This window comes from Geotrypetes seraphini, chromosome 13 (assembly GCF_902459505.1).
Source record: "Geotrypetes seraphini chromosome 13, aGeoSer1.1, whole genome shotgun sequence".
Lineage (NCBI taxonomy): Eukaryota > Metazoa > Chordata > Amphibia > Gymnophiona > Dermophiidae > Geotrypetes > Geotrypetes seraphini.
The window spans coordinates 82,179,547-82,200,669 of record NC_047096.1 but is presented as its reverse complement, the minus strand read 5'-3'; the positions used below and the strand labels follow the sequence as shown (position 1 = coordinate 82,200,669).

General features: G+C 44.6%; 1 protein-coding gene and 1 long non-coding RNA gene across 2 annotated transcripts in view; one reads left to right on the top strand and one right to left on the bottom strand.

The window, feature by feature from the left end:
- The window catches only part of LOC117347536, a 72,307-nt gene that overhangs the window by 25,571 nt on the left and 25,613 nt on the right, over positions 1 to 21,123 (bottom strand). The gene's annotated exons all lie outside the window — the stretch shown is intronic.
- Positions 1 to 21,123, top strand: part of LIMD2 (LIM domain containing 2) — a 50,529-nt gene that overhangs the window by 8,378 nt on the left and 21,028 nt on the right. Inside the window, exons 2-3 of the mRNA XM_033918621.1 lie at positions 14,221 to 14,348; positions 16,117 to 16,161. Of these exons, the coding sequence (XP_033774512.1) occupies positions 14,307 to 14,348; positions 16,117 to 16,161 (87 nt within the window). The 5' untranslated portion in view covers positions 14,221 to 14,306. The remainder of the gene's footprint in view (positions 1 to 14,220; positions 14,349 to 16,116; positions 16,162 to 21,123) is intronic.

Genomic DNA, 21,123 nt, shown 5'->3' with positions numbered 1-21,123 from the left:
CTCGTAACCTCATGCTTAGATTACTGCAGTCTATTTCTAACTGGTATCCTGCAGTGTCACCTCTCCCCCTTGCAATCTGTGCAAAACTCTGCTGCATGACTCATCTTCTACCAACCTCGCTATGCTCATGTCACCTCTCTCCTTAAGTCACTTCACTGGCTCCGTATCTGCCATTGCATACAGTTCAGGATTTTATTGCTGACCTACAAGTGTGTTCATTCTGCTGCCCCTCAATATCTCTCCTCGCTTCTCTCTCCTTATACACCTCCCAGAGAACTCTGTTCCTCAGATAAGCTGCTTTTAACTTTACACTTCTCCACTGCCAATTCCAGACTTTTTTCCTTTCATCTAGCTGCCCCTGTGCCTGAAATAAATTACCTGAGTTTGTCTTTCAGGCCCCTTCCCTTGTTTAAAAGCAGACTGAAAACCCACCTTTTTGATATAGCCTTCAAACCTAACCTGCTGATTATCCATTCCCCTTAACTGTATCCATGACATCCTGTTTGTCCGTCTTGACTGTTTAGATTATAAGCTCTTTCGAGCATGGACTGTTGTTTTCTTCTTTGTCACTCTGTGCAGCACTGTATGCATCTGGTAGCGCTATAGAAATAATTAATGGTAGTAATCGGTAAGAAGAGGATATCCACAATGAATATGCATGAGAGTTTTGCACAAAACAGAGATACTGCATGCAAAACTATCTCGTGCATATTTATTGGGGATGTCCTGAAAACCTGACAGGCTAGGCGTGTCCCAAGGACTGGTTTGAGAACTTCTGCTGTATAAAATACTCACTGCCAAGTTTGCCTCATGCCTATGTACAGAACTGGCACTGAACCATCAAACTGGTTCTGATCTTGCTGCGCTGTGGAGAGCTTTAGTGGCGCTCAGTGAGGTGAGCCAGTCCTGCTTCAGGAGGTTTAACAAACAAAAATAATTTAATGTCAGAACTTTTTAGTGGACTAAAAATACATTTCTTGAGTACCTTTTTATTAGTTTCAGGACCATTGATTGAGAAAATAAACATAAGAACATAAGAACATAAGAAATGGCTTCGCCGGATCAGACTCTAGGTCCATCCAGTCCGGCGACCCGCACCCGCGGAGGCCAAGCCAGGTGTTCCCTGATGAGAAACCTTGTTTACTCGTATCCCCCAATGTGATTTGCAAGAAGGTGTGCATCCAACTTGCTCTTGAAACCCAGAATGCTGGTCTCCATCACGACCTCCTCAGGGAGAGCGTTCCAAGCGTCCACCACTCGTTGTGCGAAACAGAACTTCCTAATATTTGTCCTGGGCCTGGTGCCCCTCAGTTTCAGTCCATGACCTCTTGTCCGAGTCACATTTGACAATGTGAATAACAATGTTTCTTGCTCTATTTTGTCAAATCCTTTTAGTATTTTAAAAATCTCTATCATGTCTCCTCGCAGTCTTCTCTTCTCGAGGGTGAACAATCCCAGTTTTCCGAGGCGTTCTGTGTAGCTCAAATTCTCGATACCTTTTACTAGCTTCGTAGCTCGCCTTTGCACCCTCTCCAGTAGGGTTATATCCTTCTTTAGGTAGGGAGACCAGTGTTGAACACAGTACTCCAAGTGTGGTCTGACCATTGCTCTGTAAAGCGGCATTATGATGTCCGGCGATCTACTTGTGATTCCCTTCTTTATCATGCCCAACATCCTATTTGCTTTCTTTGCTGCCACTGCGCATTGAGCCGACGGCTTCAGGGTCCAGTCTATCAGTACTCCCAGGTCCCTTTCTTGTTCGGTCTTGCCCAGTGTCATACCTAACATTTTATATTCATGTTCCTTGTTTTTCTTACCCAGGTGCATCACTTTGCATTTTTCTATGTTAAACTTCATCTGCCACTTTTCTGCCCATTTCTCTAGCTGGTTCAAATCTCTCTGAAGTTCTTCTCTGTCCTTTTGTGTCCCAACTACCCGACATAGTTTTGTGTCGTCCACAAACTTGATTAAATTACTTGTTGTTTCATCTTCTAGGTCGTTTATGAAGATATTGAACAAGATGGGCCCAAGAACCGATCCCTGGGGTACACCGCTCGTTACCTCTTCCCAGTCCGAGAACTTCCCATTTATGCCCACCCTCTGCAATCTGTTTTCTAACCATTTGCCTATCCATCTTAGTATATCTCCTTCTATTCCATGGCTTTGTAGTTTCTTCAGAAGCCTTGCGTGGGGAACCTTATCAAACGCTTTCTGGAAGTCCAAGTATATTATATCCACCGGTTCACTGCTATCAATTTGTTTGTTCACCTCCTCAAAAAATTGAAGTAAATTAGTCAAACATGACTTACCTTTCCTAAAGCCGTGTTGGCTAGCTCTCATCAGGTCGTGATTTTCCAGGTGTTGCTCTATGCTGCCCTTTATTAGTGCTTCAATCATCTTCCCAGGAACCGACGTAAGACTCACAGGTCTATAGTTGCCCGGTTCTCCTCTCGATCCCTTTTTGAAGATTGGGATGACATTCGCTATCCTCCAGTCGTCTGGTATTTGCCCGGTTTTAATTGACAAGTTAGCTAGGGATTGTAATAGTTCTCCGATTTCTATCTTAAGCTCCTTTAGCACTCTCGGGTGAATTCCATCTGGTCCAGGGGATTTATCACTTCTCAATCTGTCGATCTGATAATATATCATGTTCAAATCCACATTTACTGAGGTGAGGCTATCCTCATTTTCTCCCTTGAATACTCTCCCTGTTTCTGGCATTGATGCAGTGTCCTCCTTGGTAAAGACAGACGCAAAGAATGAGTTTAGCCTATCCGCAATCTGTTTGTCTTCCTTGATGCACCCTTTTCTTCCTTGGTCGTCGAGAGGGCCCACTGCCTCCTTAGCTGGTTTTTTCCCTTTTATGTATCTAAAAAAGGGCTTGAAGTTTTTGGCTTCTTGCGCTATCTTTTTCTCATAGGCTTTTTTGGCGTCTCTTACTGCCTTGTGACACTTCTTCTGGTCGACCTTGTGACTGTTCCAGGCCTCCGTTGTGTGTTCACGTTTCCATTTTTTAAAAGAGTTCCTCTTATCCCTTACTGCATCCTTCACCTCTTTAGTTAGCCAAGCTGGTTCTCCTTTGTTTTTATTTCTCCTTCCTTTGGATATCTGCGGAATGTAGAGATTCTGCGCTTCGGTGATGGTATTTTTTAGTAGGGACCTTGCTTGATCGACTGTTCTGATTTTGGCTGCCTTTTTCTTGAGCCGTTTTTTAACCATGACTCTCATGCTGTCATATTTCCCTTTTCTGAAGTTAAAGGTTGTGGTTTGAGTCTTAAGTGAGTTTGACTTTGAGTGTGTTTGGAGCCGATAGACCGCAGGAGGCAGCCCAGTTACTTACTGCAGTTAGCAACAAACCCAGATATTCAATGCTGGGGCTACTTCCAACCACTGGCATTGAATTTCTAGGTTAAAATCAGCCGCTGAAGACTTAGCCAGCCAAGCTGATGTTCATCACCTGGACAGCTAAGGCATAGCAACTTTTTAGGCGTGTCTATGCGGCCACTAGCCTTAGCTGGTGAGCTAATGAATATTGGCAGTGACTGGCTATATTGCATGGCAAAACCAGTGACCTGCCAATCTGGTGAATGGGATATTCAGCAGGAGATGACTGGCTATGCACAACCAATATTCAGCATTGAATATCCAGAATCCCCATGCACTGTCTCTGGTGGTCTAAGTATCAGACTTTTATTTAGATCAGTATTTCTCAACATGAAGTACACGTACCCTTAGGGGTATGCGGGCCGCTGCAGAGAATATTTCCTGCCCATCTTTTGAAGGCACAACCACTGCCGGGGATCCCTCCTTTCAGCCCGTCCCACCCACTGCCAGAGTTCTCTGCTCCTCCATCCTTCCAGAAGCCGACCCACAGGGCTTCCCGCTGACATCAGAATAAAGCCTTCCAGGTCAGCGGGGAGTGGGGGGGAGAGTTCTCAGTTACCTCCTCGCTCATTCTGTCTTCAGTTGCTTGTTCAGGGAACACGCAGTAGGCAAAGATTTACACGCTACACTTATCTGACCTGGAAACCTTCTCTTCAATGTCAGGGCTGACATCGGAGGTAAGGCTTGTGGGTCAGCTATGTGCAGCATGTAAATCACTGCCTGCTGTGCATTCCCCAAACAAGCCGCTGAAGGCAGAAAGAGCAGTGTGGTTTGAACAAGAGGACAAAGGGAGAAAGGAGTGGGGGAGGGATAAGGAGCTTGTTGGGACATTGGATGGGTACAATTCTTGGACAACGGCTGGAAGGCAGGGAGGGGGCACGAACTCAACACAGAAGGAAGGGGGGCATGAACATGGAACACAGAAGGGAAGGAGGAAGGGGGCACTAACTTGGGGCAGGATGGAGGGAATAGAAAGGGAGAATTGTTGGGCATCAGTGTGTAAGTGAGAGGGAAAGGAAGAAAGGGGAAAATTGGGCATAGAAAGAGGAGAGAGAGAGATGCATGGGGAGAGAAGGATGAGAGGAGAAATGTTAGATATGGTGGTGGAGAGGGAACAGATTGAAGGGGATGACGGAGAGGAATGTTGGAGATAATGATGGAGGGAGAGATGTGGCATGATGCTATAGAGGGTTGATACAAGGAGAAATGGGCATGGGGCTGGTGGGCAGTGGTGAAAAATGCTACACATGATCCAGGGGATGAGAGAAGTAGAAATGTTGGATGTGACAGTAGAGGGGGTGGGAGAGATGCCTGGATCACTCAAGACAGATGGACAGTGAGAGAAGGAGAGGGAGATTTAGAAACATAGAAAAAAGCAGCAGAAAAGGGCTATAGCCCACCAAGTCTGCCCATTCCAAGTGTCCCCTCCCCTGAATTTACTCCCTTAAAGATCCCACGTGAGTATCCCATTTTCTCTTAAAATCCGTCACGCTGCTGGCCTTTATCACCTGGAGTGGGAGTCAATTTGTTGTCAATAGGGGTGGAGGAGAGAGGAAGAAAAGTTGGACTGATGAAGGGACGGAGATAGATGTTGGTTGGGGAATGGAATGAGGTCTGGAGGAGAGGAAACGTGCAGGAGGAAGAAAGAAAGAAATATTGGATGCACAGTTAGAAGGAAGTACAACCAGAGTCTCATGAAATCACCAAACAAAGGTAGGAAAAATGATTTTATTTTCAATTTAGTGATCAAAATGTGTCAGTTGTGAGAATTTATATTTGCTGTCTATATTTTGCACTATATTTGTCTATTTTTCTTTTTATTATTATTATTTATTTATAAGTTTTCACATATGTTCAGAAGAATACATCTTGTTACATGAAATACAGGGAAAGCAAAAACTTTTTTACAAATAAAAACAATAGGAAATCAAAACCTTTCATTCAGGTAAATTTTCACCCCCTTCTTAGACCACAATAAAAGAAGGAGATCATACAAAATTATTGAAGATAAATAAACATTCTCATTGAAGAAAAAGGCTTAGTATGCAGACAGTTAAATCTTATTTTCTACTTTTTCATTCCTTAATGATCTTTCATCTATAAACTCCTTCAAATGAACTGGAAAAAAAAAAAGTATATTTGACTCCCAGATATCTAACCAGGCATTTTGGATATGCAAGCAGGAATGATGCACCCAATTTAATAGTGTCCTGACGCAAGGAAAAAACATCTTTTCTCCGCTCCTGAATAATTTTAGACACATCCGGATATATCCACACTTTTTGATCCCCAAATAGTTTCTGAGCATTTCTGAAGTACAACATTAAAATCATATTTAGATCCTGTTCAAAAACAAAAGAAACCAAAAGAGTAGTTCTTTCGGTGTGTGCTGTTAAAGTTTGTTCTAATAGAACTGATACATTTTCAAAATCAATTTGGTTATCTTTCACTTTATATCCCCCAATTCGTTAGGTGGAATCTTTTTATTAGATAAATAGTAAATCCTATTAATAGGAGGAATATTATTAGGTGAAATTTTTAAGATCTCAATCAGATATTTATTGAAAAAGTCAATGGGGCTACAGGAAAATTAAGGAGACGAAGATTTAATCGACGATTAAAGTTCTCAAATTGTTCCAATTTCCTGTGGATCAATGTATTGTCCTTAATTGTTGCTAGCTTGAATTGTTGTATATCCTCCTTATTCTGCCTAGTTTGTTCTGAGAAGTCAATTTTCATTGAAACTACTGACTTTGTTAAAGAGTCAAGGTTAGAAGCATTTTTTTATACCTTTTCAGTTGATTTAGTAAGTGTAGTCTCCAGTCTTTGAAGTAGTTGCCAGATATTTTTTAAGGAAGCCTCCTTGGGAGCTGGTAAATTCCCTGTTTCCTTAGTTGTCTCACTCAGTTCTTCTGCCGTTGAGTCTGCTCCCTCACTAGGAAACCCTGTAGGACCACATCCGGGGTTGCGTGTCTCCTGCATCAGATTACTGGCAGAGGCTGGACACGGTGGTTCAAAAGTAGTCGGAGGGTAAAAGGTTCTTCACTACCAATGCCGGGTCCACTCCTTCGATAGCTTGCTCAACTGTCGGCAAAGCCGTTAAGAAACGATCAACAGTCAGCTGCACGGGGTAGAGGTAAGTGCTGGCGAGGGAACAGCTCTAACCACCCATTTCCTCTTTGTGTGTGGCATTATGTTAATTAACAAAGATATGCTACCAATGCTGACTTTAAACCAGCATAATAGATAGCACCGCAAGTTCAGGAAATATAAATCCAAAATGCAATTGAACAAAGGTTCAACAGCGCAGTCAAGGAATCAGCAAGAGCGCAGGTAACTGTAGGCGTGTTGTTAGCGGCTTCTCATACCGCCGCCATCTTCACCCTCTCTCCTATTTGTCTATTTTTCTATAGTTGTTATTGAGGTGACATTGCATATTTGTTAAAGTCATCTGCCTTGGCCTCTTTGAACCCCCCCCCCCAAATATAAATGATAATTAACATTTCTCTGTGTACCAGTGTGCTTTGTGTTTTTATAATTTTGTGGTTACCATTATGTATTAATAAGATTATATTGTGTTTATATGAAAAATGGATGGAAGAAATTGCATTACAATTAGTACTATTATTATGGGGGTGGAGTCAGGGGTGGAGGTTGGGAAGGTCTGGGGTGGAGCTTGGCGGGGGTACTCGGTTGGTATTTGTTAGACTTAGGGGGTACTTGGCTTGAAGAAGTTGAAACACTGATTAAGATTATTTATTTTCCATGGAACTTCAGGTCAGTGTTTTAATTTAAAAGGTTTTTCAGATATTAAGAGAAATCTATACAGTCAGATATTATTTTCAACATGATCAATTTAAAATATTAGTCTAAGCATATATTCTAACACAGACTAATTTGCCATGCAGTAGCCTGATCAATTACAAAAACTATACTGTGGAAATACCAAGAGTGGCTGGAGATTTACCACCCCTATGCTGGAGGTTTTCTCACAAGCTCTGCTGTATCTAACATTTAGTTCTGGTCCAAAAACTGATATATTTGAATCAATAACGCCCTCTTTTGCGAACGCATAGTGTGGGTTTTAGCGCCGGTAGTGGTGGTAACTGCTCAGATGCTCATAAAATTCCTATGAGAGTTGGAGCAGTTACCGCCACTGCCGGCACTAAAACCCACACTATGTGTTTGTAAAAGAGGGGGTAGTCTCTCACCCTTCTGTCTTTCCTGCTCCCCCCTCACAGGTTCTGTCCCTCTTCTTTTCCCACAAGTCCTCATCTCCTCCCCCTAAAAAATGCTTTTCCAACACAAACGTAACTACAACTCAGTCAATGTTCAAACTGCTGGTAACAGCAAATTATTATCAACAAGTCCCTTGTCATTGAATGCTGAGTTTATACCACTGACCCTAACCCTAACCCTATGACCATGTCTTGTTCTGTTTCATCAAATAAAATATCTCTTGCATGCCATACTGGTGTCCTACAGTCTTAATTTTTTACATTGTGTTGCTTTTGGCCTCTCTGCACCAGGTCATCATAATTATTCTTAAGATAGTTCATGGCTAAAGCCATTATTAAGATGGACGGTAAAATGCACCACTTATTCCAAGGATAAGCAGCATAAAATCTGGTTTTACCTTTTGGGATCTTGCTAGGTACTGGAAACAGGATATTGCTGCTTGTTGTACCTTTGGTCTAGCCCAATATTCCAGCTCTTATCTCAGTCAGCTATTACGTTTTTCAAATTGTACTGAACAGCTACAACAAATATTGGACATCACTGGTCTATATTCAGCTGGCAGCGATCAGCATTGTGGTGACTGCCACCAGCAGTATGCCCAGAAGTTCAATGCCAGGCCATGTCCATACTTTGGCACTGAATTTTTGGGTTTGCACAGCTGGCTAAAATATAGCTGGTTAATTATGATATTCAGCACTTAACTGGCTATGGGGTAACAAAGATAGGATTGCATAAAAGTCAGTCCTATTTAGTTAAGTGCTGATTCCGCCCCTGGAGCATCTCCCAAATACCCAGTTTTAACATAGGTGCTAACCGAACATTTTCAGTGGCACTAACGGATTAAGTACCACTGAAAATGACCAATGAGCCCTGAACTTGTGACTCAAACAGCCAGGAGCCATTTCTTGCCAGTTATATTGCTTTGAATATAAAAATGTATTAATTTGGGATATCACAAATTAATTTTTTGGCTTTTTTGAAGAAAATTGGGAACGTTTTTGTTTAGGAAATCCTTTGGTACATGACATGGGGACAAATTTGTCCTGTCCCTGCAGGATCTATTTCCATCCCATCCCAGCAAATTCTGTCCATGTCACTGCCCCATCCCTGTAAGCTCTGTCCTCATCTGCACAAGCCTCGAACATTTTAAAATCAGAAGTATTAGAAAGGAAATGTGGATTTGAATGATGACATTAACCTGTGTCTTTCTCTTTCTCTAGTATATAATTTGTATGGATGTTAATAGCTAATATTTAAAATTTATTGTGAATCCTAGAAATGTCCCTAGAACTCTTTTGTGCAGTGTGAGTACACTCATCATTTGCATGTGTATTTTATAAAGTAAGCATATCCACTCTATGTGCAATTTCTACAGGATTTATGCTAGTATTTTATAAATATATTTTCCTTTCCATTAACAGAGCTGCCAAAGGAGTCCCATTTTTAAGACAGTGAAATTGGGAGATGCCTAGCTCCTCTACATCTCCTGGTTTCACTCCTTGATATACCTCAACAAGCAAGAGACAGTTTAATAAAACATCATCTCCTGCTGTCGTTGGACCCATTTCACAAGAGGAGTTGTGAGTAGGGTTACCAGATGGCCAGGAAAACCAGGATATGTCCTTTTTTTAGAGGACTGTCTGGGTGCCCAGATGTTTTTTTTAAAAATGGGGCAAGCAGGCAAAAGAAGAACATCTCACCTTGAAATGTAGAACAGTACAACGAGAAAAGGCAAGGGAGATGTCCTTTCAACCAACCAAAAGTCTTTATTAATATAAAAGTCCCAGCAAGGATCCTGGTTTCGGCGTTGTTAAATGCCTTCCTCAGGGGACACGCAAGAGGTGTTCAAATCCAAGCTAAAGGCCCACTTTTTTGAAACTATTTTCAACTCTTAACTCCCACTCACTGCTGTCAGATACCTATACTCACTATAATTTCCCCAACCCTGAAATGTCCTGTCTAAATTAGATTGTAAGCTCTTCTGAGAAGAGACTGTCTATTGTGTGTTAGAATGTACAGCTCTGCGTACGCCTTTCAGTGCTATAGAAATAATAAATAGTAGTAGTAGGTGTAATACAAGAAATAAGCGAGTGCTCAGAGAAAACTGGACAGTGCTCACTTATTTCTCATATTACACCTCTTGAGTGTCCCCTGAGGAAGGCATTTAACAACGCCGAAACCAGGATCCTTGCTGGGACTTTTATATTAATAAAGACTTTTGGTTGAAAGGACATCTCCCTTGCCTTTTCTCGTTGTACTTTTTTAAAAATGGGGGAATCTGTCCAAGTTTAGCCAGCTCTCCTGACTCTCCCACCTACCTCCTCACAGGGCCCAGCCCCTGTAACTGAATCTTCGGGCAGCGCAGCAGCAACGAGGTAAACCTGCTGCCACCAGCTTGCTCTGGAAGCCACCACTCTGTAGTGACTTCCTGTTCCTGTGTAGGCTGGACTTGCAGAGAGGCGGCTTCCAGGGTAGGCTGGCACAACAGGTTTACCTCATTGCTGCTGCTGCTGGCTGCCCAAAGATTCAATTACAGCAGCCAGACCTGGGGAAGATGTAGGTGGGGTCTGGAGCTAGATAGGTTGTAAGGGGAGGGGAGAAACAGCAGGGGGGCTGGAGAAGCTTTATGGAAAGGAAAGAGTGCTTGAGCATTGAGTAGAGTTGTGCTGTATGGAAGGGGAGAGACAGAAACAGCAGAAGAGGAGGTTGGAAGGAAAGAGAGGGGCATCCGTAAGTGAGGGCTGGGGATTGGACAGAGAGAAAGAAAGAAAGAAGCACCCACAGGAAAGGGGGGTTGGAAGGAGAGAGAAAGAAGCACCCGTGGAGGAGGGTTGTAGGAAGGAAGAGAGAGAAGCACTAAAAGGACAGGAAAGGGGGAGAGTGGAGTGTGGGTGGGGCCATGTGTCCTTTTTTGTGTTCACAAATATGGTAACTCTAATTGTGTGACTTTGCAGCTCTTATTGCAAGACTCCTCCTGCTAATGTTGGGGAAGGCTGCTTAGTGGGAATTTTGGCTCCCCAGCGGGAGTGCAGGAGATGATTTGCAAAAGCCTTGACATATTCATGAAGAAAGACCCTCTGAAAGGACAAGGTTGTCTCAAGATGAAAGGAGTGCATTGTGATCAGGTGGCAGGGTTACTTTCCCTTCTTGCTTGTGTACTGTAACCAAGGACTGTTTTGAAATACATAATGGAAATTTCCTGCTACAGCTTAGTTCCTCTTTGAGCTACTGTATATTTTTGTCTGAGAAAAACACTGTATTCCTCTGCAGTTGCCTTTCACCACTACAGAACGTGCATGAAGAGAGCCCCCATTAAATTTTTTGCGAAATTAAGCATGAGTGTTGAAAATTTTCATTGGGTAAATTGTATGATATGTTGATGAAATTTATACATGTGTGTCTTATGGCTGTTTGTAATGCTTATTGTGAATGTGGTATTGTAACCCACCTTGTTAAGGGGAGGATATAACTAAATAAACCTTAGCCACCTTGTGGTAACTCGGGGAACTCCTAGGCTGAGTTCCATTGGATTCCCAGATCAGCATCCCACTGATGAAAGGATAGTGTGGTGCATTCTGCAACTACTGCTTAACTACCAGAAGCCCAGATATAGCTTTCTCAACCTCACACTTCAGCATACAGCAATTCGAATTAAGCTGTCTGCAACAGACTAGTTAATGTCTTCATTCAAATCCAGATTTCCTTTCTAACACCATTAAAGATTACTGATAGTAATCTACAGTGTATCACTCAGATATTCTTCTGTACCTTAAAATTGGAGGATGGCCAGTGGCCAATATAACACCAGTTTTCAAAAAAGCCTCCAGGGTGAGCCTGATGGGTATCAGGTAAAATGTTAAAACAAAATGGCAGGTTGTATGGATAAACATGGCTTAATGGGGAAGATCCAACATGAATTTAGCAAAGGGGGGATTGTGCCTGTATATGCATCTACGAAAATGAGAGGTACATCGATGAAATGCTTCATGAGGCATCAAAGATTTCCAGCAGTGGAGAAGAAGAGGCCATGCTGAAGGAGGACAGCTGGACTATGATTATGGGAACCTGCAGGATTGATACTGGATTCCACCATGAAGAACTGGTATGCAGTCCTAGAAGTGGAGGAGATGAGAGCATTCCAGGGAGAGGAAGGACAAAGTTTGAAATCCCCAAAGTTGCTGGATCCATGACCACTAGGAGGCGTAAGGTAGCGGTGGTTGGTGATTCCCTTCTGAGGGGTACAGAGGTGTCCATCTGCAGATCAGATATGATATCCCAGGAGGTATGCAGTCTGCCTGGTGCCAAAATTCAAGATTTTACAGAGAGCTTGCCAAGGCTCATCAAGCCTATTATCCAGTGTTGCTCATCCATATTGGCATTAATGATACTGTTGGGTATCTCTCCAAACATATCAAAAGTGAATTCATGGCTCTAGAAGAAAAGGTGAAGTAGTTAAATGCCCAGGTGGTAATCTCATTGTTCTTTCTTTTCGAAGCTAGAGGCCAGGGTAGGGAAGCTCCCATCCTGGAGATGAATGCGTGGCTGCATGGATGGCATCGTCAAGAGTGTTACAGCTTCCTGGACCATGGGATGATTTTCCAGGGGCTACTGGGCAGGGATAGCGTTCATCTCCCCTCTCTCTCAAGGAACTCAGAGAGAGGGGAGATATGATAGAGCCGTTCAAATATGTAACTGGCCGTATTGAGGTAGAAGAAGATATCTTTTTCCTTACAGGACCTATGGCAACAAGAGGACATCCGTTGAAACTCAGGGGTGGGAGATTTCATAGCAACACTAGGAAGTATTTTGTCACTGAAAGGGTGGTTGATCGTTGGAATGATCTTCCACTTCAGGTAATTAAGGCAAGCAACGTGCTCGATTTTAAGAAAAAATGGGATAAGCATGTGGGTTCACTTCGTGGAAGTGGTTAGGGGGGAGGGTACTTAAGAGTGGGCAGACTTGTTGGGCCGGTGGCCCTTTTCTGCCGTCATATTCTATGTTTCTAAGTGTCTTCAGCAGCAAACTGGCTAACCTACTGAAGAGGGCTTTAAACTAGAATCTTTGGGGCAGGGTAATCAAAGCCCCCAGATGATGTAAGCACTCAGGTAAGCGAGTCACTAAATATCTCTACACAAATGGGAAAGGTGGACAATGTCTGCAAAGCAGTAATGCTTGAAGTATAAGAAACAAGGTTCTGGATCTAGAGGTTGTGATGCAAGAGGCTGAGTTGGATTTACTAACATAGTAGATGACGGCAAGTAAAGACCCAAATGGTCCATCCAGTCTGCCCAACCTGATTCAATTTAAATTTATTTTTCTTCTTAGCTATTTCTGGGCAAGAATCCAAAGCTCGTACCCCCCTTCTCCCGACCTGACCCGTCCACAGAAGCCGATCCCTGCCTGACTAGCCCGCTCGCACCCCCCTCTCCCAAAGCTGACCCGAACCGTCTACAGAAGCCGATCCTTGCCTGGCTGCACACCCCCCTCTCTCAAAGCCAATCTGACCACAGAAGCCGATCCCTGCCTGCCCCACCTGCCTGCACTCCCCCCCCCACACTGAAGCTGACCCTGATACTTTATTGGAGCCGGACTCACTCCATCTTCCCCCAATAGCAACTCTGTACAGGGACAGTACATGTAGCGAGGTACATGCTGCATGTGGCTGGCTCATAAACCTTCCCTCTGATGTCAATTCTGATGTCGGAGAGAAGGTTCCGGGTCAGCTACTTAGCATGTAAGTCACTGCGTCCCTTCATGAAGTGCTGCTGGGGGAGGAGAGAGCCAGTCTGGCTCCAATGAAATAACAGGGTCGGCTTCGGGGGTGGGGGGTGGTGCGGCTGCCGGGCCAGCAAGCAGGGAGGGAGGGAGGGATCCCCAGCAGTGACCTCATCAGCGGAGGGGGGGCGGGCAGGGAGGGATCCCTGCTGGTGGCGGTTAGGCCGCGTATCCCCAACAAGCGGCCCGCGTACTGTACCCCAAGTTGAGAAACACTGAGCTAACCCATATAGCCTGTCCAGTTATTCCAGTTCAGATCTGACTGGTTCCTACTACAGTTAGTTTCTCTCTAAAAATATGCCACAGGTTATGTAGCTACTATTGTACTCAGATATTTTGCACTGCTTAAATTAGATTCAGCAGCCGTGTCAGAAAAGCTGGACCACTGGTAGGATATTGCTTCTGCTCTCTCTAAATATTTGTTACAGGTTATGTGGCTCCTCGGGTATCTTGTAAATCAGCGAATCACTTGCAGTAGGTTCTGGAAATTGTGTGTGTATATTTGAAAATATAGCTGTGGTGTTCCCCTCCCAGCTGCTCCTTCAGGAATACCCATTTTTGGAGAGAACCAGCTAGGATAGATTTTCAGCCCCATGTATCTATCCTTCAGAAATTGCCCTTTAAACTGAGAACATTTTCTGAGAACAGAGATTTACCTCTAATTACTTCTTTTGCCCCTGTATTCTACTGTTTCATGCAACCACCTTTTACAAAGAAAAGTTAAAAAAAAAATACTGTAGGAGTATATTTGGGATTTTAAGGTGTGTTCATTGAAACTTGAATTATTTTACCAGTCACTCTCATCTGTATTTCTTTTTACAGATGGCCAGGGACCTGCACTGAGGACTTCCATCAGAGCTTCACACTGTCAACAGAAACCTCAACAAAAACAAAACAAAGTTGTCACCATGTTCCAAGCCAAGGGACTGACAACAGCACCTAATACACACGTAAGCTTTGAGCAGGACATCTTACGTTCTCTGGGTCCTTAGAAATTAATATTATTTCTGCATCCAAGTTTGTGGCACTACACACCGACCAGCCTGCAGTTGTTTACCCCCAGTTGATCAAAAAGGTTAATTTGGTTCTGGTTGTACTCACTCCTTTGCATGCACGGTATTGGTAGGTTTGATAGTTCCATGCTTCCAATGAGGAAAACCAAGAGTGGGTCAATCATTTTTGTTGGTCTGAGGTGAAGTGGCAAGAATAGGCCTAGTTATTAGAAAGATGGTGTCCAGCATCTCTCTCCTTCCCTATCTCTGAACCCCCTCCCCAATGGTGTCCAGCATCTCTCTCCTTCCCTATCTCTGAACCCCCTCCCCAATGGTGTCCAGCATCTCTCTCCTTCCCTATCTCTGAACCCCCTCCCCAATGGTGTCCAGCATCTCTCTCCTTCCCTATCTCTAAACTCCTTCCCCAATGGTGTCCAGCATCTCTCTCCTTCCCTATCTCTAAACTCCTTCCCCAATGGTGTCCAGCATCTCTCTCCTTCCCTATCTCTGAACTCCTTCCCCAATGGTGTCCAGCGTCTCTCTCCTTCACTATCTCTGAACTCCCTCCCCAATGGTGTCCAGCATCTCTCTCCTTCCCTCCCTGGCTTCTCCATGATGTGTTTATTTCCTTACCTCCCTTCCTCAGGGCAAGCTATGCTCCAGTCAGAAGAAGCATTGTGGCCACCTGCAAATGTTCTAGGCCTGCCAGCTTCTGAACTCCCTATTCATAGGGAGGGAAGAAATGTTTGGGGGGTGCCATGGCACCTGTGGCTCCCCCAGCTCTGATGCTTATGAGAATATGTATGAAGAAGAGGTATGTAAGAATGTATGAATATGTATGAAGAAGAGGTATGTAAGAATAAGCAGAATTTCAGGCTCTCATAGCTAGTCAAGAAATGTTTCATGTTATTCCACATTCTTCCTCAGTCTTTCCCTTTGTCTCCCTGGTTTGTATTGGGAGTTGGGGGTAGGGGAGAGTCTTTTTCCCTTTTAAAAATCTTTTGTAATCTGCACTAATCCACAGAGGCCAGTAGTGTAATAGAAGGTTTTCTATTGTATTGCACAGTCTTCCAAACTTTTCTCTCCCTCCCCCCTCCCTCCCTCCTTCAGGATGCTCATCAAGTCCCAAGTGAACATGTTCTAAGAACATAAGAACTACCATCTCCGGATCAGACCTTCGGTCCATCAAGTCCAGCGATCCACACACGCGGAGGCCCAGCCAGATGTACACCTGGTGTAATTTTAGTCACCCATATCCCTCTATGCCTCTCGTAAGGAGATGTGCATCTAGTTTGCTTTTAAATCCTAGAACGGTGGATTCCGCAATAACCTCTGGGAGAGCATTCCAGGTGTCCACCACTCGTTGCGTGAAGCAGAACTTCCTGATATTTGTCCTGGACTTGTCCCCCCTTAGCTTCAGTCCATGTCATCTTGTCCATGTCACATTGGACATTGTAAATAATTTTTTTTCCTGCTCTAGTTTGTCGATTCCTTTCAGTATTTTGAAAGTCTCGATCATATCCCCTCGCAGTCTCCTTTTCTAACAGTTTTTTTATTTGGCCCAACAGTTTCCTCTTGTTACTTCTGTTCCATCTCCAGTTTACCCAAGGAGCAGAAGGTCCTGTCGGGGGAATTGAAGTAGGCATCTTCTACAAATGCCAGTGCTTAGCACTACCACTGAGCTTCCAGGCCAAACCTAAAATGTAATTCTATTTACAATTTACAGGAGACCAACAGTAACTCAGCAGCCAGCGTTGTACAGAGATCTAAGGTATGTAAGAGCCTTTGTCTTTTTTTCCCTGTGTTTTTCAACAGGTACACATGCATGCAGACTGGGTCAACCCAGTCCTCAGAACAGAAGCCATACTGAACTGGCTTTATGCCACGTTGCAGATCTTTGCAATCCCCCTGTGTCTTCACTATGCTGAATAACTTTGTATCGTTCCCAAATTTAATCACCTCACTCGTTGGACATAGGTACGATGAGTGAGGTGATTAAATTTGCAGACGATACGAAGTTATTCAGAGTAGTGAAGACACAGGGGGATTGCGAAGACCTGCAACGTGACATAATCAGACTCGAGAAATGGGCATCGACATGGCAGATGAGGTTCAACCTGGATAAGTGTAAAGTGATGCATGTCGGTAACAAAAATCTCATGCACGAATACAGGATGTCCAGGGCGGTACTTGGAGAGACCTCCCAGGAAAGAGACTTGGGAGTTCTGATCGATAAGTCGATGAAGCCGTCCACGCAATGTGCAGCGGTGGCGAAAAGGGCGAACAGAATGCTAGGAATGATAAAGAAGGGGATCACGAACAGATCAGAGAAGTCCCAGGCCATGGTGCGCCTTCACCTGGAGTACTTCGTTCAGCACTGGTCGCCATACATGAAAAAGGACATGATACTACTCAAAAGGGTCCAAAGAAGAGCGACTAAGATGGTTAAGGGGCTTGAGGAGTTGCCATACAGCAAAAGATTAGAGAAATTGGGCCTCTTCTCCCTCGAACAGAGGAGATTGAGAGGGGACATGATCAAAACATTCAAGGTACTGAAAAGAATAGACTTAGTAGATAAGGACAGGTTGTTCACCCTCTCTAAGATAGGGAGAACGAGAGGGCACGCTCTAAAATTGAAAGGGGTTAGATTCTGTACGAACATAAGGAAGTTCTTCTTCACCTAGAGAGTGGTAGAAAACTGGAATGCTCTTCCGGAGTCTGTCATAGGGGAAAACATCTTCCAGGGATTCAAGACGAAGTTAGACAAGTTCCTGCTGATCCAGAACATATGTAGGTAGGGCTAGTCACAGTTAGGGTGCTGGTCTTTGACCAGAGGGCCGCCGTGTGAGTGGACTGCTGGGCATGATGGACTACTGGTCTGACCCAGCAGCGGCAATTCTTATATTCTTATGATCAAAACAATGAATGAACATGAGATATTGTGAAATTGAGTTCCGTACCTGGAGCACTAGGGTAGTCTAATCCTGAGGAGGGAGGGGGGCAGGAATGACTTCTGAGATTCTTGTAAAGAGGGTAGGACAGGATAGAAATTTTGGAAGTGACCCCAAAACCTGCCAGCAGACTGTATTTCCCACAGCTTCAGGCAGGCTTGAGGCCTCTGTGGCATAGTTGCATACCTTAATGTTATCCTTGGGCAGAGAACATGAGGATACGGTTTAAGAACAAATGCTGACATCGCAGAATATTTCATAGATTCATCTAACTGAAATTAGAAAGCTTGGCACCTTCTTATAAGTTACAGTAACTGGTGATCCTAAGGTGAAAAGTGGAAAGATAGGAAGCTCTCTTGTGTTACTTCCATCATTTCCCCATATATTTAATCTTGTTTTGTGGTACTGGGAGCCTTTCAGCCTTCTCTGCTATATACGGTAACTATGGAAATTGACAATAGATGAACCAGCTGGTTCCATGTCATAAGGACCAAGCTAGTCCAGTTCTGGTTTTACCCCCATTGCACCGAGGGACTGGTCTGAAGCTTTTTGGTTAGATGGTCAGTCCATGTGTTGGGTATTCTCTGATACTGTCAGCAGGAAACTTTAACTTAAGTTTTACATGTCATATTGACTGAACAGTGAAACTGTTACTCTTAACAGTGGTCAGTAAATTAAATGTATCCCAGGAGTAACAGAACAGATCTAGGAAGACTTTTCCTCCATTCCCTTTGCATGTGGTGTTTTTGCAGAGGTGCTGCTTCAGTGCAAATGAACCGAGGTTCAGTTCCTTACTTGCTGGGCCAAGTGGAGCTGGAGATGCTGTGGAGGCAGCACGCACAACCCTTGACGTGCCAGCCACCATGCAATAGTGACATCTGCTTGCCAGATTTTGGATCCATAAAGGAATCCTTGTGCATGCCCCCTGCATTAAAGTAATTTGGTAAGGGAATGGGGGGATAAGATTTGGGAGTCAAGCTTTTTTTTAAATGTCTCCCTTTCTGCCAGATGTTAGTCGCACTCTAGCAAAGGGCATAATGAATGAGGCAAATATGAAAAAAAAAAAAAAAAAATCCTCAGCTAGCTGCAAACGATGGCTCATGATACTAGATCCCAGAAGATTCCACCTGACATGGAAGTCCAAAGAAGCAGGAGGGAATTACTGGGTCAATTAAATATCCAGAAATGCAGTCGATGAGGGTCCAAGAGGTTGGGTTTTATCTTAACGAATATGTATGAGTTAGCTTTGCATAGTTGAGACAGAATACATGCATATCATTGGGGATATCCTGAAACTGGACTGGCATGCAGCCCTAAAGGACTTAACAAAGCAAGGCAATGGACTAAAAAGATATATAACCAAAAGTCAATGTATTATATCCAGCGTCTGGTGGCAGTTTTTCAGCAACTGGGATATTAGTGAATCATGCAATATACACTACAGAAGCAGCCCAGAAAACAAGAGACATATATTTGAGATTTACAGTTATGTTTGTGAGTGACATATTTGAAAGAGATTTGACCCTTGATTCAACTGGATATAATTACTGGTAATTGACTTTTGGTTCTATATTCTTTGAGTCCATGGTCTTGGCCTTGCTTTGTTTATTACTTGTGACTTCCAAGTTGCGGCTCTTCATCCTCCTTTTCCCTTTCACCATAAAGGACTTAAGATGGGCGGGGAAACTTTCAACAGACTCAGGTGGCCTCTGAGATCTGTGTACAACATAAACATAGTTTTTGTTAATTTTTTAGTTGGTCCAATAAAAAAAAAAAAGTTTCATAACCTGCAAAGAATGTCAATGATCGCTGGCTGGGCTGTAGGCTCTTTGTTGACATAGAACTGCCAAAGAAAGACCAAGATTCAGCACTGGATATTGAACAAGCTCACCGGTCACTTTAGCTTGCAGTAGTGAGTCCAGAATAGGCAGGCAAACTAGGAATAACTAGATCCAGTGAAACAATGCAGCAGGAGCACAGGCTGGTGCAACCCTCAGAACACCAAAGGTAGGATAAACAGGAGAGCAAACATGAGCAAGGAGCAAAACTGGGAACATTGACAACAGGGCCAGAAACAAATAGCCCCACCTATCAGGGCTGGTCCTGTTTGATCAATTAACAGAATCACAATGCAAACTGCCATCGGGGACCAGGACCCAAACCGCCACCAATAACAGGCCCGAAAGCCGACGCCAATAACACGCCCAAAAGCCGCCGCCGCCCCAACCTCTCCCTGCTTCGGCCGACCAGCATCGCGAGGAGCTGTTGGGGGAAATGCTGCCGGGTCCTGCCTTCGCGGAAACAGAAAGTAGGCAGGACCCGGCAGCAAGAAGAGGAAATGCTTCACTAACATGTCTCCTGCCTTAGCCCGTAGCGAACGCTTGCTTCAGGGCTCTCAACATGTGCGTGCCGGCTTCCCTTCTCTCCCCCCCCCCCCCCGACATAACTTCCGGTTTCGGAGGGAAGAGAAGGGAAGCCGGCACGCACACGTTAGAGCCACGGAGCATAAGTTCGCTACGGGCTGAAATCTCCAAGCCGTTTTTTTTAATGTTCAGCAGCGGCGGCGGCAGCAGCAGATGACAGCTAGGCGGACCGGCCAGCTAAAAGGCCCTAGAGAGAACACTGGAGAGGAAGGCTGATCGGCCCGGTAGATCAGGACGGCAACACGAGTCTATCACGGAGCCCGGGTTGGGCTCCGCGATCGACTCGCGTTGCCTTCCTGAGCTACTGGTCGATCGCGATCGATGTGTTGGGCACCCCTGTGTTAGATAGATTGAAAGGGCTTCACTATTTGGGAGAACGAGTGTGTATGTTTAAGATGAAATGTTATAATATGTTTTAAAGGTTTTCATGGTGTTATATTATTACTAGTGTTTAAGCCCGTTACATTAACGGGTGCTAGAATATATGCCTGTCTGTCTTTCTTTCTTATGTCTCTCTCCCTGCTCCTGTCTCTTTCTTCCTTTCTTTCTGTCTCTCTCCCTCCTGCTATTTTTCTCTCTCTCCCTGGCACCCTTTGTCTGTCTGTCTTTCTTTCTGTCTGTCTCTCTCCCTGGCCTCCTTTGTCTGTCTGTATTTCTTTCTGTCTCTCTCCCCCCTCCCCACTTTCCTTTGCAGTAGCAGCATTTTCCCCCACCCCCCATTCCCTTCTCTCCCCCCCCCACTTTCCTTTGCAGAAGCAGCAGTGATATTTCCCTTCCCCTCCAGATCCTTGTGAAGTAGTAGCAGCATTTTCCCCCACTCCCTTCTCTCCCCCCTCCCCACTTTCCTTTGCAGAAGCAGCAGCGGTATTTCCCTTCCCCGCCAGGTCCCTGTGAAGTAGTAGCAGCATTTTCCCCCACCCCCATTCCCTTCTCTACCCCCCACTTTCCTTTTCAGAAGCAGCAGTGATACTTCCCTTCCCCTCCAGATCCCTGTGAAGTAGTAGCAGCATTTCCCCCCCCATTCCCTTCTCTCCCCCCCCCCACTTTCCTTTGCAGAAGCAGCAGCGGTATTTCCCTTCCCCTCCAGGTCCCTGTGAAGTAGTAGCAGCATTTTCCCCCATTCCCTTCTCTTCCCCCCCACTTTCCTTTACAGAAGCAACAGTGATATTTCCCTTCCTCTCCAGGTCCCTGTGAAGCAATTCCCTTCTTACCTGAGCTGTCCTGCTCCGTTCAGCCCCTCCCTGCGATCTGGCCTGCTCCGTTCGGCCCCTCCCCCTTCCCTTCCCGCGGGCTGGCCTGCTGCGGCCGAAGATTTTTGTTTTAAGCTTTAAAAGTGCCGGCGGCGGCTCCTCTCACGCT